This window comes from Plutella xylostella, chromosome 10, assembly GCF_932276165.1.
Source record: "Plutella xylostella chromosome 10, ilPluXylo3.1, whole genome shotgun sequence".
NCBI classification, from domain to species: Eukaryota; Metazoa; Arthropoda; class Insecta; order Lepidoptera; family Plutellidae; genus Plutella; species Plutella xylostella.
In genome coordinates, this window is record NC_063990.1 from 4,701,839 (window position 1) to 4,721,027 (window position 19,189).

The 19,189-nt window shown below is 37.9% G+C and overlaps 2 protein-coding genes across 2 annotated transcripts; one reads left to right on the forward strand and one right to left on the reverse strand.

Moving 5' to 3' along the window:
* The first annotated feature begins 4,155 nt into the window (after positions 1-4,155).
* On the forward strand, positions 4,156-7,265 carry LOC105385387 (pleckstrin homology domain-containing family A member 3). Its single transcript, XM_011555753.3, has 5 exons — positions 4,156-4,305; positions 4,453-4,569; positions 5,109-5,258; positions 5,595-5,725; positions 6,253-7,265. The coding sequence occupies exons 1-5, from the start codon at positions 4,266-4,268 to the stop codon at positions 6,454-6,456; spliced, it is 642 nt and encodes a 213-aa protein (XP_011554055.2). The 5' UTR covers positions 4,156-4,265; the 3' UTR covers positions 6,457-7,265.
* Positions 7,256-10,876, reverse strand: LOC105385388 (DNA polymerase delta catalytic subunit). Its single transcript, XM_011555754.3, has 2 exons — positions 10,704-10,876; positions 7,256-10,605 (listed from the first exon to the last, which is right to left on the reverse strand). Exon 2 carries the CDS (start codon positions 10,595-10,597, stop codon positions 7,343-7,345), a length of 3,255 nt encoding a protein of 1,084 aa, XP_011554056.3. The 5' UTR covers positions 10,598-10,605; positions 10,704-10,876; the 3' UTR covers positions 7,256-7,342.
* Between the last annotated feature and the right edge of the window lie 8,313 nt (positions 10,877-19,189).

The window sequence follows — 19,189 nt, forward strand, 5'->3', positions numbered from 1 at the left end:
TGGCGCGGCATCTAGTCCTTGGAACGAGGAGTGGTGCTTGAAGGGAAGATAATTTTACTAAATATCTCAGCCTCATCAGCTACTGGAAAAGATTAGATGAAGGCTGTGACACTGGCGGATAACTAAGTATTCAGTTTTTCCAAAACATGATGCAGGTCACTATATTCATATTCTAGATTGACAAGTAACACACAGTCTAATTTTGTATTCTAACTAACTCGGCGGTTAACGAGTTCCTGTGCAGTCCTACTAGGAAGGAAAGTTATTTTATAAGCCTTCGCACCGATTTTGTGGGCTACTATCATTCTGTATCATCATGTGTGAATATTATGAGCTCTGGCAGCATTCCTTGGTAGATGACATCAATTAATAAAGATTGATTAACACAACAATAACAACTATAATAGTTGATAAATGAAACCCGGCTAACATGTCTTAACTGGGTAAGTAAATGGTCAGTCATTCCACCAGGATAAGTAAAATGTTCAGTACTTCATATGAAAAACATTAACAAGGTCACCTTTAGGTATGCTCGTCAACACTAAGGGCAGGTCTGGGCCAAAACCTTAAGGCTTCGCCTTGTTGCAACTTCAAAGGTACGTAGGTAGGTACCTACTTACATTGTTGTAGGTTCGATTTTGAAACCATAAGTCAACCTAGATAAAACAAAATAAAATAGCTCGATTAAATAAAGATGGTACGTAAAGATGTTAGTTGTACCTGATCAGACCTGATGCAACGACAGCCAACATAGACTCTCTAATCTGTGGAAGCAACAATCATGGTGGCCGCTGGCGGGAACATGGACAGTTGGACGAGCCACCTCGAGCCTGACTTATCAATCAGAACTGACAGTTCGCCAACAGCAGATAGCTTGCGGCTATCTATAGGTAAACTTAGGTAGTTAGCTATACCCAAGAAAAAGTCCTTGGACATCGATATGACAGTGGAACGGCGAATAACTGTGACATTCTTTAAAACAAAAAGGCTTGTTGTTGTTGTCCAGCTAAGGAAGGTTACCTACTTCAGTGACCTGGTATTGCATTCTGAAAGAACTGCGAAGAGTTAATATTATTACTAATAATTATTACTTATTTAGAAAGTTTTCAGCAAACTCTAATAAATCAAGCAGCTACCACGTCACCGCTGCCCGGTTATAACTCTGTACTAGCTTAGTAGATATATATACCAGTTCTAGCCTTCAGCTAGAGGCCAGAGAGCTCCTAAATAAGATGCGAGTACGAGCATGACACAAGTTTTTTTTTTTTTTTTTACTTGGTAACTAGTTACGTAACTAACTGAAAGATCCATAAAACAGTTGAGGATTACTCAAAATGGAATTGTGAAAACGGAACGTCTGCATCTTAACCAGTCAGTCTAAGTAGTTTCAGCAGATACAGCGTTGAAAATTAGTTATGAAACGTTTGCACCAGAATCGAATTAAAAATACATTTTCATTAGAGAAGCCGTTTAGGCATGATTAGGTACTTTCACACTTTGGATTGTGCTCCAAATGATGACCTTCGAAATTCATAGAAATTTAATGACGACTGCCATTGTTTATTATCTAGCCCCGTACATTGAGTAGGGCTGCGGCTACACGTGATGTGATACACAGCACACAGTAGGTATATGCATGTTCCCAGAATAGTGGAAGTTATAATTTTACCAAAAGGTAGTCGTCTCGTGCAAGAGCACCGTTACTCGATTTATTCGATACACAACTAGTAGACAGCTGCTGCGTAGGAGTTTCACGCATTTTTCAACAAAGAGCTCGGATACACACTGACAATCCACTGGGACATAAGGAAGACAGCTAATATGGTGCCACTCAGAAACCGCGATGACACTCCGATCATGATCACCCGACAGTAGGATCATAATAAATTCGGTAACTTGTGAAGCGGTATGGTATAGCAACAGCGACTTTCACGAAATCAGGAATTAGCTCAGTGCTTTTAGGTTGAACACTCGCCGGTGGGATTCACTTTGCTCACAGCCGAGAAAAGAAAAGACTCAAAGCTGGAATCTGCCGATGTGTCATGACACTTAAGATAGTGTCTGGGGGGTCACTTTATATGACGAAAAACTAACTTTCAGTGCACTGCGGCGCGAGCCGCTCTATCTGTTTGTACTCGTATGTATTAAACGTGCCGATTGCACGACAGCTCTCGTTCGTTCGTTTCTCATCAGTATAGAGTAACGCTCCTGCACTTACCGTGCGTCACCATTCCCATGAGCAGTCCAATGATCTTTAGGCAGTTTAGAACAAAAGCTGCATTAGACAGTTTCTTCAGCAGAGACATCGAAATAAAAAATTTATTGCACAACTATCCCCAGGAGCAGTCTACAGGTCACTTTGGGCAGTTCAGAAGAAAGCTGCTTTAATAGAATACCCTACCTCAGCGGAGGCATCAAATTGAAGTGCTATAACACTTTTAGAAGCGGTGCACGTTACCCGATTTGTCGTCATCCATGCCGATGCGGCTACGGCGACTGCAGGTGGGTACTCAGGCTTCGTTGGTGTGCCCTTGTATGGCTAACATGACCAACCTTGGCAGTAAACGTTCGTCTGCATATGCCAAAATAACTGATGAATAGCGCACGTTACTCGATACCTTCTAAATAAGTCACTCATAATGATGGCTGATGATGATGATGACCGTGCTAGCAATAGTGCAGGCGGTTCCGCTGAGCATAAAATCTCTTCCCAGACAGGGGGCGTTTGGATCTGGCAGAACAGGAGTGCCAGGTGTGCGCAGCGATGCAGGTGGGACAACACAGCCGCCAGGGCAGGAGTACATGGCTGGGTCTATGCAGCGATGCAGGTAGCACAAACCGGTGGCCAGGGCCAGGACCGGGTGTACGCTGCGATGCAGGTGGCACAAAACGGTGGCCAGGGCCAGGACCGGGTGTACAGCCGCCAGGGCAGGAGTGCATGGCTGGGTCTATGCAGCGATGCAGGTATCACAAACCGGTGGCCAGGGCCAGGACCGGGTGTACGCTGCGATGCAGGTGGCACGAGACGGCGGCCAGCGCAGGAGCACAGGGCCGGGTGTATGCTGCGATGCAGGTGGCACGAACCGGTGGCCAGGGCAGGAGCGCAGGGCCGGGTGCAGGTTACACGAAACTTCAATTTCACCGAATCGGCCTGCCTACCCTCAGCGGGTAGGTACCGGCGGATCACATTACTCGCCGCACATGCCACAATGTCCCAACATACTGAAACTCGGAGCCACGGGCTTCCTGTAAAAAATCCTATGACGGTCCTGGAAAGCTCCTGTTTGTAAAGCCTTACATAAGCTATAATCAAGTGCATTATTGTAATAGCAAAGTTTTTATCAACTGTTTTCTAAAAATATTAGAAATTGAGGGTAGAAAAATATATTTTTTCCTGTATAAAATTAACATATGCTTTACTTAAAGCGGTCATTAATGTAAGTATCTAGCTCAAGCGCCACTAGTAGGACCGGAATATGTGATCAATCATCACCACGACTATTGAATCGGTCGGACCCTACTGCGTGGGATAAAAACCCCAAGCGCCGGAGCATTATGACCAGTGGCTGAGCTTTTAAAAGCAGTAAATAATAGCATTTTACTCACGGCTTATCAACTCAAACCTTCGTTGCGAAATCCTCAGCAATGGCTGCGTGCGCAGCAGCCGGCAGGCCCCGCGCCGCCTGGTCCGCATCACGCTACAGCTCCCGGCAGCGAGGACTCCGCAAATTCAATATTATATTTTTCCCCGTCGGAGCGAAGCCGACGAGAACCGTGGCTACATTGAGCCATTTTGCCGAAGTGTTCACTTCAAAAATCAAAAACCAACTGAGGCGCGCGGGCGACTCACTCTATTTATATAGGCACCCGCACCTTGCAAATTAAAGGTGGAGAGAAAAATTGACTTTATTTAACTGTCACTGTGACCCTTATGATGCCGAACACGGAGAAAGTCGAAACGCCATATCTCACAATGTTTAACTAGGTTTCAGATAGGCTCAGACTACATAATATAGATATTGTGGCAATACTAAAAACCATTGCTGCCAACATAACGGCGATGTTGTATTCACAGATTAGAGAGCCCATGTGTGTTGATGTAAAACTAATCACAGACTATAAAGAGTGTCACTGCCAACTGCCAAATGACAACTGAACTGCCAAATTCAGCCAACAAATCAATCAACATGAAATGAAAACAGATAAGTCGAAATTGCCTCAACAAACTATAATAAAATTAAATTACTTTCATTACACTAAATTCAATGGAAGGAATTCTCTGGAAATGGACTAATTACTGGAATGGTAATAGTTTTATACTATACTATTAAATATTAAGAGTGTATTAATTTGAATGGTCTTTAATACCGACTCAGAAATCTTGCTTGTTGTCGTCAATATGTTTTGATAATTTCGATAACCATCTAATAATTACCTTATGGCTTATTTTAGGATGGCAAACGAGGTGGTTTGTTCTAGAGAATGGGATCTTATCATATTATAAATCTCAAGAAGAAGTCAGCCAAGGATGTAAAGGTTCAGTGAAAGTATCAGTATGTCAAATAAATGGTAATTATACAACGTATCTACCTACTTAGCAGGCTTTTAATATTCCTACTGGTCCTGGTGTTGTTGTAAGAGCTTTGCTTGCTACTCATACATTTTCAACTAGGTTTTATTTTACCTGAAGTCAATTAATAAGTAGGTACCTAGAGTACCTACATAGTCTATATTATTCAGGTTTCTCTGAGAAACTGCTCAGTAACATGGAATCAGTTGAATCTGCATGACTAATTATGATTTGTTGATCTTCAATAAGAGTTATAAATGTGACCAAATAAAGATCTATTGAGCATTATAAAAGCAGCATCAGACCACTCAATGATCTATTTACTTGACAGTTTTGTTAAAATAAAACACACCAGAAATTGAATGAAGATATGTTTTTTATTTTAATTTAGTCCTACTATTATTATACTATTTTAACCTAATATTTCATCATCTTTAGTGAACAACATTGACTCTACAAGACTAGACCTAGTGTTTTTTATTTTAATTTAGTGCTACTATTATGATACTATTTTAACCTAATATTTTATAATCTTTAGTGAACAACATTGACTCTACAAGACTAGACCTAGTCATACCCGGCCAGCAGCACATGTACCTAAAGGCCCCGTTTCCACAGGACCGCCAGAAGTGGCTGGTTGCACTTGGAAGTGCTAAAGCATGTGTAGCTTCGAAAAGTGATCAGAAAGGTATTTATTTCATTAAATTAGATTATTCTTGACTACTTTTTATTTTTCATGGGATAAAGTTCATGTAGGTCAGGTGATCAGGTCTGATGTAGGTTCCATGATAATTTTTTCCAATTAGGGGATAAAGTAAATAGTGTCAGTTTAGAATAATTAGATAGCTTTCGACCACAGCAGTTCCCAAAATATTCATCACTGATTCTTGTTCAGCCTTGGTTGGGTTGATTCATTGCTGGAGAATATAATTATTCAAACTTAACTCTTAAAATAACACATATGGGTTTTTATAAACTTACACCACACTGTTATACTGTATTGATCTTTTGTATACAATTTCAGTTACAGGATTTGGCGAGACTAATTCATTGAGCCACAAGAAGTCTGAGTTGAGGCTGTACTGCGACCTGATGATGCAGCAGGTGCATGAAGTGCGCAGCGCCGTCACCACGGACGGAGTCCCTGATACTCAGGTAACTGATATCAATTGAAATATACTTCATTATTATACTAATATTATAAAGAGGAAAGTAAGTTTGTCTGTAATTTATAAATTCAGTCATTCATGATCAATGAGAGTGCAGGACTCCTTCATACATGGATATAAAAAGGAAGGGGTGACTAACATATAAAAAATAAGCCCCCAAAATTGTCTCAATAACAATCGCAACATGCCATGAGATGCTTAGGTTTAGTGGAGATGTATTAAGTCTCAGGATAATATGTTATTATTCTATAGACAAGCAGCTTACTGGGTAATACATAATATGGAACAGCTGCCCCTTTTTTATTAATATAGTTAACTTATGACTTCCGAATGGTGTAGTAAGTGATTTTGCATTCCTGACTGCTATGCTGAAGTCCTGGATTCGATTCCAGGCCGGGGCAGATATTTGTTTAAAAGACAGATATTTTGAACTCAGGTCTTGGGTGTATTGTGCAGATATATTAGCTGTTCTATACCAATCTTGTTCTTGAACCCTTTCCTTATTTATTTCAGAAACTAGATGATGCTTCAAGTCTTCTGACCGCCACCTGCGACACCTTCATACGAACCCTTGAAGACATAATGAAGCAAGCTAACGGCGTTGGTGCAAGTACATTCGACATGCCCTTACCCAATATACTGCCAAAAAACAACTGCCCCAACAAACCACCAAGACAAAGCCTGCAAAGAACAGTGTCTCAGCAAGATACTAGATAAAGGTGTCGTTTAGAATTGATTATTTAATTTATCCAGAATCAACTTTTAAATAATAGCCTGAAGAAGCTATTACATTAGGATTTAATAAGACTACTGGGTGTTGCAAAAAGGGTAATCCGAAAGGGGATGACATAGAAACTGTCATTGTTACGTATTTTAGAATGGAAAACAGTTATTTTCGAGAATTTCCAAAGGTCGTAGACCAAAACTTGATAAGGATAAGCCCCTGAGTTACCTCCTTTCGGCTTAGGTACTATACCTCTTTTGTAACACCTATAGGTATATGTATTTATTTAAAATGATCTAAGAAAAAGAATATTATTAGTTACTTATTTATTTATTAGGAAGTAGCATCAAGATTTGGTCTAGTTACATCATAAATTATTAATGCAAACTGACACCCCAAACTATTGAACACAGATATTTATTGTATGGACACTTGGTGATAAGTACATAATATTATACCTATTAATTGTTGGCTTAAGTAGTGTGTATTAGTTTATTGTATGATCATGACAATGAAAAATTTGTGCCGAAAGAACATTATTTTAGAATTTCAATGATAGTAAGTAAGTATAGCATTTCAATACATTCCTTCGTTGATTTATATTTATTTTATTAGGTATGTACATGTGATTTTCGAATAGGCTTAGGTAGGTACTTAAAATTTGCATGTGTCCTTTAATTAATCTCTTTTCATGAAGCATAATATTTAAAATTATATAATTAATTGAGGCTCTACTTATTATAATTTTAAGTTAACATAAACTGCAAAGCCGATGAGAAATAATAAACAGTGTAAAGAATAACACAATCTTTTTATTGACATTAAATGAAACAACGTAATTCTTATAACATAATGGGGTTGAATGATACTGAACATAATTTACCATGTAGGCTCTCCAAATCGTAAAACAGTCTTTTCTTGGGAATCTAGTTCCATTCCTACTTTCTTTCTCATATAAAAGATGGTGCAATCTCTGTTGGTGCACAACACTTCCTCGTGCAGACTTCCTTGACATCTTTGGCATTCTGTCCAAAGGCGGGAGAATTTGTCCTGTAACTGCCGCAACTTGAATATTTCTGTAATGTATATGTTACCCTCTTTCCCGAGGCAATGGTCGCAGAGGGCTTTTTTGGAGTCATTAGGCATTACAGTTTTGCATCCAATACATTTCTCTCTTTTCTTGGTAAATGCAGCTAGTGCCCCCACTTTTGATGTTACCATTGCCTTGGTCCTAGTGTGCTCGCCTTTCAACAAGAGGGACTCTGCCTTATCTCCTAGAATTGGCTCAAATATTCGTAGGAGCGGTTTAGACAACTGATTCTCCAAATAGTAGTTGAAGTCAATGGGAATACTATTCTCTAACACATATATAGGATCTTCAGCCTTCATGTAAGCAGGTGTATTCTTAGCTGCACAACAGATGACATATGGCACTCTGTCGCCAAGTTTGGGTGCAGTTCCTGGGTCACGTTTCTTCATTTTATTTGCTAATTCAACATGGGCCTGTTTGGCTGCATAATCATTCTTAGTAAGTTCTTTAGTTATTACTAGTTGGGATATATCTATGCGATTACAGAGTAAATCTGAGATTATCTGTTTGGCAAAGTTCACTGCACCATCTGGATCACGGTCTATGAGGAGCTTCTGGAGACAAGTGCTCATCATATTGGAAACAAGAGGACTGTTGTCCCTTCTTACAGTTTCTATGCCTTTGCAGTCCATTTTATCATACTTATCTGGTCTAGTGAAGTATAGCCCTGCATAACGTTTTTTGTTGATCAGTAGATATGGGTAGTATACTTTCTCGAATTCTAGTTTGATGGGCTTCACAAATTTTGAACTTACAAATTCTGCTGCTTCTTTTCCAAGTTCCATACTTTCTTCTAGAGTCTTTACTCCAAATTTAACCATCACTGAGTCTGTGTCTCCATAGATAACTACAGCATCCTCCTTGTATCCATTGCTTTTTGTATACTTCTGCTCAACCTCAGTCTTAGTGAATTCAATCATAGTTCGGCCATATGCTGTAACACTTCCAGATATTTCAAGACATGGCAGCTTTCCTACCTGTGCTCCTGTGAATCCGTAAACCGAATTAGCACTAATTTTTAATGCCAATTGTCTACCATCTAACACAGATCTTTTGAATGGATCTTTTTCTTCTTTCAAATCAGCTTTTGCTTTTTTACGTGCAGAAAGTAGTGATTCCAATATTTCTGGAAGTAGTCCTTTTCTTACAGTTGATTTTACAAACACATTATTTTTAGGTGTCACTGTTACATCATCAGAGCTTAAGTTTAGCTCCTTTTGCATATTTTGAGGCACCAATGTGGTGTAACATAAATTGTGAGCCATCATTATACTTGGATACAGGGAAGCAAAATCTAGAGTGGAAATTGGATCAGCATAATATCCTCTCTTTGGTTCAATAACTGTTGCCCCTTCAAATTGTTCATCTGAACCTTGTCCATGATATGCAGGCATGAGATATCCAACATCTTTAGCTTTTCGCAACAATTGGCTGACTACTTTTATTTGTTGGCCACGGGTTAGCAAACACAACAGTGGCACCCCAGTTACTCTGGCCATTTCCATATAATTAACAATACACATAAGCTTATTCAGTAACTTCAATGGTAAGTATGCATCTTTGAGGCAGTACATTGCAAGCCTTCTTCGAGTCTGTTCATTCTCATTTTGCAAGTCAGTGATAATGCTGTGGTGCACATCTTCTTTTTGTTCTTGCAGGAAATGATAGCTCACGGCATTTAGTGTGTAAGATCTAAGCTTGTAATCACGTACAAGAACCAGTAACAGGTCAAAGGGTACCCGCCCCTCAAAATTAATCGACTTGTTTTCCCTGCGGCCCATTTGCTTCGATTGCAAGATAGAATCCTTTATGACAGATCTGATATCTTTAATTCTTCCTAGGTAATCGAAATTGCTTACTTTTAAATGCTTGGCCCTATTGATGAGATATGGCCAGTCAAAATTACTTATATTGTATCCAGTGATTATATCAGGATCAAGCTCACGGAAGAAGTCTGACCATTTGGCCAACATCTCAGATTCAGACTGAAAGCTCAGTACTTGAGACCCGACAATAGGAGCACATGTGTTCAGTGTGAAAACATTTCTCAAAAATGGTTCTGTTTCACCTTGCCTGATAACCATTGATGCTATTTGAATGACAGGGTCATGATTGGGTTCTGGGAATACCCCCTTTCTGCCTGCACACTCAATGTCAAAGCTCAATATCCTAAATGGTGCTACTTTGGACCATTCTCCTTCAGGCTGGTGGGCAATGAATGCATTCCATCCAACATCAACTTCAATTTGACATCTGGATACTGGCTTCACATTAGTATCTTTTGTCCTCTTGGACCACTTCCCGACGGGCAGTTCAATCCAACTGCATCCCACTACTGATGTGTCTACCATGAATCTAATATCAAAATCAATATTTGTTTCAAAGAATGATGGGTCCATTAAGCCAAATGTGGTTGGTTGTCTCTCCATAAGCCTCTTGGCAGCAGCTATTAATTTAGGCAGAGCTACTGAAACTCGGGCAAATGTAATCTCGCCATCTCCTTTGTAGTACATGATAGAGCGGGCTTTAACCAGGCGGACTTCCAGGACAGCTTCTTTGATATTTTCTTTGTTGGAGCGCAAATCTTCTAAAATAGCTGTGTTCAAATTGCTTTTCAGTTCATTACATGATGATTCAACAAAGTTCAAGGGCACTGTCACATAGAAGTATGGTGTATATCCATGGACATGACAACAAACAGAATTACCTTCCATGGTTACTCCATACATTCTCATAATGGGCACTGGGGCCATTTGAGATCCAGGCATTCCTTTCATAGGTTCCCCATTGTAATGGTCTATGTCTAATTGTTGGAAAATTAACTTGTCCATGTTAGCTTTTAAATCCGGCGGATCAGGCCGCGACCATTTTATATTAGTCGACTGATTTTCCGGCCCTTCACCGATAACACCTTGCGAATCAAAATCATTGCATTCCATGACAGCGAGTTGCTCTTCGAAAGTAGATGGCATTTCTTCGTCGTCATCATCTGCTGATTTAAACCTCTTTGGAGGAGGACCTTTAAAAGAAGTCTTCTTATCCATTGTAGTATCTGGAAATAATAAAATTACTTATAAACAACCGTTGCAAAACTAACCTGTTCAGGCTTTGAAGACGAATTTTGTACTCTAATACTAGAGAGAATTGTACCTTTAATAACCTGAATAACAAGTTTATTAACAAGGTTTTCACAAATATTTATATGCAACTTTGTGTGGTACGAATATGATTTTAGTTACACTGTTTAAAACTTAAAAAATATATGGAATCAAATTGAATCAAATCGATGGATGTTAAAGCGCGCGAAAATAACGACAAGATGTTTACTTGACTGTCAGTGTCAGTCTGTCAAAGAAGTTGCTGTCAAAATATTAACACAGAATAACCCAGGATATATTTTTGTCAACTGTCAACTGTCAGTGTCAAAAATAAATTACTAATGTTGCCAGAACAGAAAATTTCGCGAGGAGCTAGTGCAGCAACTTACCGCTAGGTGGCGACTCTCCCGCGCCGTACAAAATTTACGTTTACTCGCCGATTTTCGAACGGTGCGGTGTAAAAAACTTCAAAAAATCAAAATCAAAAAATCAAAATTCTTTATTGTTGTTACTTACAATAGATAATGTTATTACATTGTGGGTCTCTTCTTGTAAGTTTAAAAAACCTGTAGTAGAAGAGCCCCTCCTTCTTGAATGTGCCAATGCCACTTAATACAAGTTTTAAGTATACAAAACAATTTTGATATAGGTACTTATAAAAATATTCAAAACATATTAGGTACTTATTTTATTTTATGAGTTTCTTAAGGTATAGTGCCACAAACTTATCTGTTCCGGTGAGAGCGAACTAAATTGGTCCATACCTCATTACTTACTAAATGAATTTCATATTGACATAGATTATATGGACCAATTTAGTTCGCTCTCACCGGAACAGATAAGTTTGTGGCACTATAAAGGTGTGTCAGTATTCGATGTAGATAGTTAACTATATGTGTAGGTATCTAAATTATTTTGTGCTCTGTATCGTATACATGAAAAACTTAGTATAATCTATAATATACAATATTAAATATATTTTAAGGGGTGCGTATTGCGACGTATAAAAACGAAATGTATAATTTCACATTAATAACGTTCACAACATATAATGAACGTTACGTATAACAACAAAATCTATATTTTCATAAGGTATAAAATTCAATTGGTATAACGTACATTTGATATAATATCAAAATATATAATACTTACGAGGACTAATATCAATTCGTATAACATACATTACGTATATCGTTTAAAATATATACTATCATTTAGTATAAAGTTCATAAAACATACTAACATATAACATAATCTGTGTTTAACCTGTATTAACCCATAATCTGTGTTAACCCAACACCGTCAAACCCCCTAGCACCAAAACCTAAAGATAGGTGCGACGACGAGCAAAGCGAGGAGGAGCGTGTTAGGTGCACATGGTCGTCGAAACCAAAGCGGAGCGCAGCGAAGCGGAGCGGAGCGTCTCTCCTCTTAGCCCCAATAATAATAATGCTGTGAAAGCCCCTAGTACCAAAACCTAAAGATAGGTGCGACGACGAGCAAAGCGAGGAGGAGCGTGTTAGGTGCACATGGTCGTCGAAACCAAAGCGGAGCGCAGCGAAGCGGAGCGGAGCGTCTCTCCTCTTAGCCCCAATAATAATAATGCTGTGAAAGCCCCTAGTACCAAAACCTAAAGATAGGTGCGACGACGAGCAAAGCGAGGAGGAGCGTGTTAGGTGCACATGTTCGTCGAAACCAAAGCGGAGCGCAGCGAAGCGGAGCGGAGCGTTCCCCCCACATAACGTCAATAATAATTAAAAAAACTATACGACAATCTATTATACTTTTTGAGCATTATACATTATGATAATTATATCCGTTGTAGAATATATGTTATAAACGTTATATATTATGAATATTATGCATTTTAATCGTTATATCAATTGAAATTATACTTTTTGAACGTTATTCTTTACGAAATTATGTATTTAGTAATTATGCCTTTCGTTTGTTATGCACAGTGATCGTTATACTTAATAAATTTATATCATATGGGCGTATATCTTGTGAATGTTATACCATTCGTTTTTATACCTCGTATTACTTACCCTATTTTAAGATATCCTAATATAATAAATATTAAAGTAATATATATTTTAATGTATGTATTTATTTATATATCGATATAATGCAAGCATGCCAGTTTAAGTATTAGCATATTAGGTACTGTATGTATAATATATTATTATTTTTTTTTTAAATTTCAGTTATTAAAATACCTGTAGTAAATATAATTATGTATGTCTATGTAAGGTATATTATATCCAATAATATTATTACTAGTATATACCTAATGTTTATAATTTTGTGAAAATCAGGAGCTAGAACATTTCTTTAGTGTTAGGTTTTCAAAAGTTCTTCAGTATCTTCATAACTCAATGATTTAAGCCATGAAGTAGTGGTTTTTTTTACATTCTTTGTAAGTCATTCCGTATAGGTTTAACACTCTGTTTATTTTATTATAAATTGATACTGAACTATTACAAAATTGGTTAGAAGCAAATACTGTGTTAGCAGAAGTTTTAAATTTTATTACTGCATATCGGTTACGTTTCTCAAGTGTTTTTGTGTTAATACTATTATTAAAATATACAATACTATTATAAAAACTTGCCTATTAACTTAATAGGCAAGTTTTTATGGACCCTTAAGATACATTGAAGAATTTATAATTGCCTCACTGTAAGAACATTCGCTTGCTTATACAACACATAAGTACTGAATGATTTTCTTTTACGTAGTATTACCTTTAATATGGCTCTCTGCGCGCGTTCGATTCCAATAAATTTAGTTTTATATGTGCCACCCCAAATAGGTAGACAATATGTGAGTATTGATTGTACTAGAGTTTTATAAATGTAAATAATAAGGTCTTTATTAGATATATCACGAAGGAACTTAAGGAGCCAAATCAGTTTCCTAGCTCTATTCGCAACCAGCTCAAGCTGAGGATACCATGATAGGTTTTTATCAATAATTATGCCGAGATACTTTGTTGACTTTACCTTTTCTATTAAAGAGCAATGGACAACATTTCATTTTCTTTACCCTATATTTTTATTAGTTATTCGGAAAGTTTATAGAAAATTTGTGGACCCGTATTTTTTTATTTTGTATATACATAAATTTTTGCATGTTATTTTTAACTTTAAAGTTAATTATTTTAAAACCGGAAGTGACGTCACATATTAGGCTCAATTTTTATTTTTGTCTATTGCCTGAGTCTCAAAAAAAAACATAAATGACACTGACAAGTGACATTTAAACTTTGTTTACATGCCAACCAACAAATGGGTCATTTTCAAATGACCTTGATATTTCTAATGATGGAAAGTAGGTACTTATCATGTAAAAAAATAATCAGAAGCATTTTTTCAGCTGTGTAGGCGGTGGCATGCTCTGGGACATATTATATAGAGGTCATCTCTTAATAATAAATAAAAAAATAGTCAGAAAGTGTCAGAACAGAATTAATGAAAATGACCCAAATAAACAACAACGTCACGATAAAACGTCAACGTCAATCAAAAATGAAAGTGACAGTTACTTTGTTTTTAAATCTATAGGCTTTGATCATCAAAATGCATCGCACCTGATGCATGACGTCATCAGCACTTTTTACTATTTTATGTATTTCTCAAAAATGATACATCCAAAAAATACAAAAACATTTTTTTTGTGGCCTTTAGAGCTAAATCTCGAAATGGTTTTCGATTTATAGCAGCTTTAGTTTTTTGAAATGTTGTCCATTACAAGTTAAGTTATTTGAAAGACAAGTATGGGCAGTTATGCTTAATTTTTTTCTCTTTTTTTCTAGGGGACACAGATGAAAGGGAAGTAGAGCAAATAATAATGGGATTAAGGACTACCTGTGCTATGGGAGTTGACCAAATATCCAATAAAATTCTAAAAGACTTCAAAGATTTTCTTGTACCTCCGATCACTTTCATTTTTAATCAATGCTTACAGCTAGGAATTTTCCCAAGAGATCTCAAAGTATCCAAAGTACTTCCTATTCATAAGGGCGGGGACAGAGATCGTGTCAACAATTACAGACCAATTTCAATATTACCGTCCCTATCAAAAATACTAGAAAAAATAATTAATAAAAGATTAGTCAACTACCTTGAGAAAAACAATGTACTATCAAAAAATCAATTCGGCTTCCGACAAAATAAATCCACTGATGATGCTGTTTTGTCCCTTACGGAATTTGTTGCTACTAAATTAGATAACAGTAAAAAATGCATTTCTATATTTATAGACCTTGCTAAGGCCTTTGACACGGTCTCCGTCCCACTCCTTATGAACAAATTAGAGAAGATTGGCATAAGAGATGCCCAGCTGGAACTTTTTAAAGACTACCTATCTGAAAGGCATCAATGTGTCTCTATAGGAGAGCATACTAGTGCATTACTTCCCATACTTTATGGAGTCCCACAGGGCAGTATTCTGGGACCAACGCTATTCCTGATTTACATAAATAACCTATTATCTATGAATATGAAACTAATATCTTATGCTGATGATACTGCCCTGCTCTTCTCTGCTGACTCCTGGGAGGAGGCTTTCACTGAAGCACAGAGGGGTTTTAACGCTGTTGGGAGCTGGCTCAGACGTAACTTACTGTCGTTAAATGTTGAAAAAACCAAGTACATGACTTTCTCCATTCGTAGCTCTGGCCAACCATCAGATGACTTCACAATTTTTTCTCATACATGTCCTCCCGGCACAAGAAACTGTAACTGTCCATCTCTAGAACGTGTCAAATGCATAAAATATCTAGGAGTCTTAATTGATAACAATCTAAGCTTCAAACCTCACATTGATCTCCTAACCACTAGAATAAGAAAATTAATATTCATATTTAAATCATTAAGACATATTCTTGACTCATCCAAATTAAAACAAATATACTTTGCACTATGCCAGTCTTTACTTAATTACTGCATTTCGTCTTGGGGTGGAGCTCACAAGACTAACTTGAAAAGCGTTGAAGTTGCCCAACGTGCTATCCTGAAGGTCTGCACCTTCCGGCCTTTCCGCTACCCTACTACTTTACTATATGAATACTGTGAAGTACTCACCGTCCGACAACTCTTCTTGCTAAGCATCATAAAGAGACAACACAGTGAGCTGATATTTAATCCTTCCATCCTAAAAAGGCGCAGAAAGCATACAATCTGCAAGAGTAGACGCTTCAACACAGTTTTTATAGGTAAATTCTTCTGCTTTCTTGGACCATTTATCTACAATAGAATCAATAAAACTAAATTCATATACTGTCTGAATGGAGGGCTTTGCAAAAGAGAAGTTACAAAATGGTTACTGACCCTTAATTACGTTGACACCGAGGACCTCCTCGCTGTAATGCAGTAGCTATTATGAATCGCTTTGGTACTGTCAAGAGAGTACTTATCTTATTTATTATTTATATATATGTATATATATATATAATATTTATTTCTATATATGTATATACTGTATATATGTACCTATACATTATACACATACAAATATATATTATACTTTATCATTATTACTAATATTATATATAATAGTTATAGTATACCTACGTATTTATAAGTAATTAGTTAGATACTCAACTTAAAATCACCACTTTTTAATTAATTCTCTTTCATAGTTTCATAGACTACTCAAAATTACCTTGCATGAACTGTAAAAAATATTTACCTCTTAATTACCTACCTTTTCCTTGTAATAATTAGCAAACTAAAATATAAGTAATTTAATGTAACGGGTTGGGGCGCTGTGAGCTGAAACACAGGTTAACACCTAGTTTAGCAGCAGATGCTACTTACTTGCCATTGTTGTACACATGTTGTTCATAAAATATTAGCTAATAAGGTAAGTTTTAAGATATGTATATTTTTGGAAATAAATAAATTATTATTATTATTATTATTATTTTTCATCAGGTTGCGTGTTGTCACGAATTGAGAAGGCAATATAGTTCGTTTTGCTGGTGTTGAGAGACAATAAATGCAATTTAAGCCACTTTATTACTTTAGTAAGACCAATTTCAGCCTTTTTGAAAACGTCATTCCAGTTGTCATCGTGAAAAAGTAGTGCAGTATCATCTGCGTACGAAAACACTCTTCCATTTAGTAGTTTTAAGTTAGTTAGCTCGTTGATGTATATTAAGAACAGGGTAGGTCCAAGGACACTACCCTGTGGAACACCGTATTCAGAAGTAGAAACATCCTTACTAATAGTTTTATCATCAAGCTTTACTCTTTGCGTACGAGCATGTAAATAGTCACTGATTAAAGTTAAAAATGATCCTCTAATACCAATTTTATACAGCTAACTTGAACTACTCATCGCATAATATATTTATATCGCATCATCATCATCATCATCAGCCAATAATCATCCACTGCTGGACATAGGCCTCTCCCAAGGAGCGCCACAACACTCGGTCCTCGGCCTTCCTCATCCAACCACTACCCGCCACCCGCCTAAGGTCGTCAGTCCAGCGGGCAGGAGGGCGTCCCACGCTGCGTTTGCCTGTTCGTGGTCTCCACTCGAGAACTCGTCTTCCCCAACGGTACCCCACTTCAGCTTGCATATTTTGACAGCTATGTCGGTAACTTTAGTCCTCTGACGGATAACCTCATTTCTGATACGATCCATCAGAGAAACCCCAAGCATAGCTCTCTCCATAGTTCCATAGCACGCTAAGCGACTTTAAATCGGTGGACCAGTCCTACCGTCAGTGTCCACGTATATCGCATCGCATGAACCGATCTCGCAAAATAATCAATCCTCGGGCACCATAAGATTGAGGTCGATATTGGCGAGATTATTCTGTAATATTTTGCGCAGGTAAGTAAGTAGATATGTCTACCCAGGAGAGCAGTTAAGTAAAAAGTACTTAATCATCATCATCATCACGAACTCACGACCCATCACGTCACCACTGCTGAGGCACGGGTCTCCTTCCAATGATGGAAGGCCTAGTCCACCACGCTGGCCCAGTGCTGCTGGTTGGTGGACCCCAACTGAGATCCCAGCACAAGCAAGCTTGTGCTAAGTGAGTTGTCGGGTAAGTGGGCAACCCGACTGTCAGAGGTTTTCAAGCTGCCCGAAGGCCTCTGACTACGCTTTATGACTGCTGCCGAAACAGCAACCGGGACCCAAGGCTTAACGTGCCCGAAGGACGGAAGCAGAAAACAACCACTTGAAATCGGTCACCCATCCAATGGCTGACCGTGCCACTGCCATGTGTGATCACTTCTTTACGATCACTGAAGCTACCTCGACTACGGACTTACGGACCCTTCTATTAAGTGCGTAAACAAATAGCTTTGCTTCAAGATTAGCCCTTTTATTTGTTACTTTTTTTTAAAGTACTTAGTCCCTATATTTTGCTTATGGTATTATGGTAGACCATTCATAAATAGGGTAGGTAGGTACACTAGGGTAGCTTCTGACGTCGTCATAGGTCAGTCATCCTATCCTAATCATGTGAATGAGTTAGTTTCACACGGCTATTCTTGACTTTATTTCATCACTAAGGCGAGGCGCGACACACAGGAGTAACTACTTATAGCTTATTTTTGACTGATGACTTGAGTTTTCTTACTTTTAATACTCGCTTGTTAGGTAAAAGTATTAATAAGTAGGTAGGTAGCAAGCTAGGGTTTAATTAGTTTACGTATTCAGCAATATCATATTTCTGGTTCTGTCCTCTCAGCCCATTTCTCACCTATTTAAATTTCTTAGCATATTGAGTTGATATTGAGTGCGTAGTGTGTGTACCTAATGGGTACCTACTTTTTGTAGGTACCTACTTAGATCATTCATTTTATTTTCGAATGATAAGTATAAAAATAATAGATGAAACCCCGTGAGTCTCCTCTTGGTAATAAATATAAATTAACTGGACAGAGACAATTGTCTGGCGAGAGCGTGGCCAGTTAGCCATCTAATTCAATAAACGGACAGATGAACGTGTATCAATAATGTACACCTACTTTATTGGTTTGTAGGGTTTGCCTATAATAACATATTTACCTACATAGAGGGTCTATGAATTAATCATGGATAGGTCCTATACTTACTATAGCTCATACCCTTCGTATATAGAGATGCTCTCGAATGGAATCCGCAGGACAAACGTAAGCGAGGCTTTCGTACTTACTCGTACATTATGGTTCATATCTACAGAAATGGAAAATATCTCAATACAGCTAGCGGCCCTAGATGTGTGATGTGAACCAACCTACCCGTTACGTATTGGACCCGCGTGGTGGGAAATGGTCCATGCTTAGGAAGACAGTACTTTAGACCTTAAGGGGATATCAATGTACTTATAAAGATTCCACCCACGACCTGTAAACCTGGATAGGTATTGCTAAACGCAAATCACAGATACAGATGACTAAGTAAGCACCTAAAAATAATCTAGCTGTAAAGACAAGTGGCTGTCAAGTTTAACACAATGAATGCATTTAAGTGTATCTTTTTCACGGAACAAGGTGACTGATCGGTTCGCAATGTGCCGAGGGCCGG

What these genes read in the sequence shown, in the direction of transcription:
- LOC105385387 (XM_011555753.3), top strand. Translation starts at nt 4,266, where the DNA reads ATGGAAGGAATTCTCTGGAAATGGACTAATTACTGGAATG. An exon ending in ATGGACTAATTACTGGAATG is followed by an intron (nt 4,306 to 4,452) that starts GTAATAGTTTTA and finishes GGCTTATTTTAG; the next exon opens with GATGGCAAACGAGGTGGTTT. An exon ending in ACGGAGTCCCTGATACTCAG is followed by an intron (nt 5,726 to 6,252) that starts GTAACTGATATC and finishes TATTTATTTCAG; the next exon opens with AAACTAGATGATGCTTCAAG.
- LOC105385388 (XM_011555754.3), bottom strand. Translation starts at nt 10,597, where the DNA reads ATGGATAAGAAGACTTCTTTTAAAGGTCCTCCTCCAAAGAGGTTTAAA.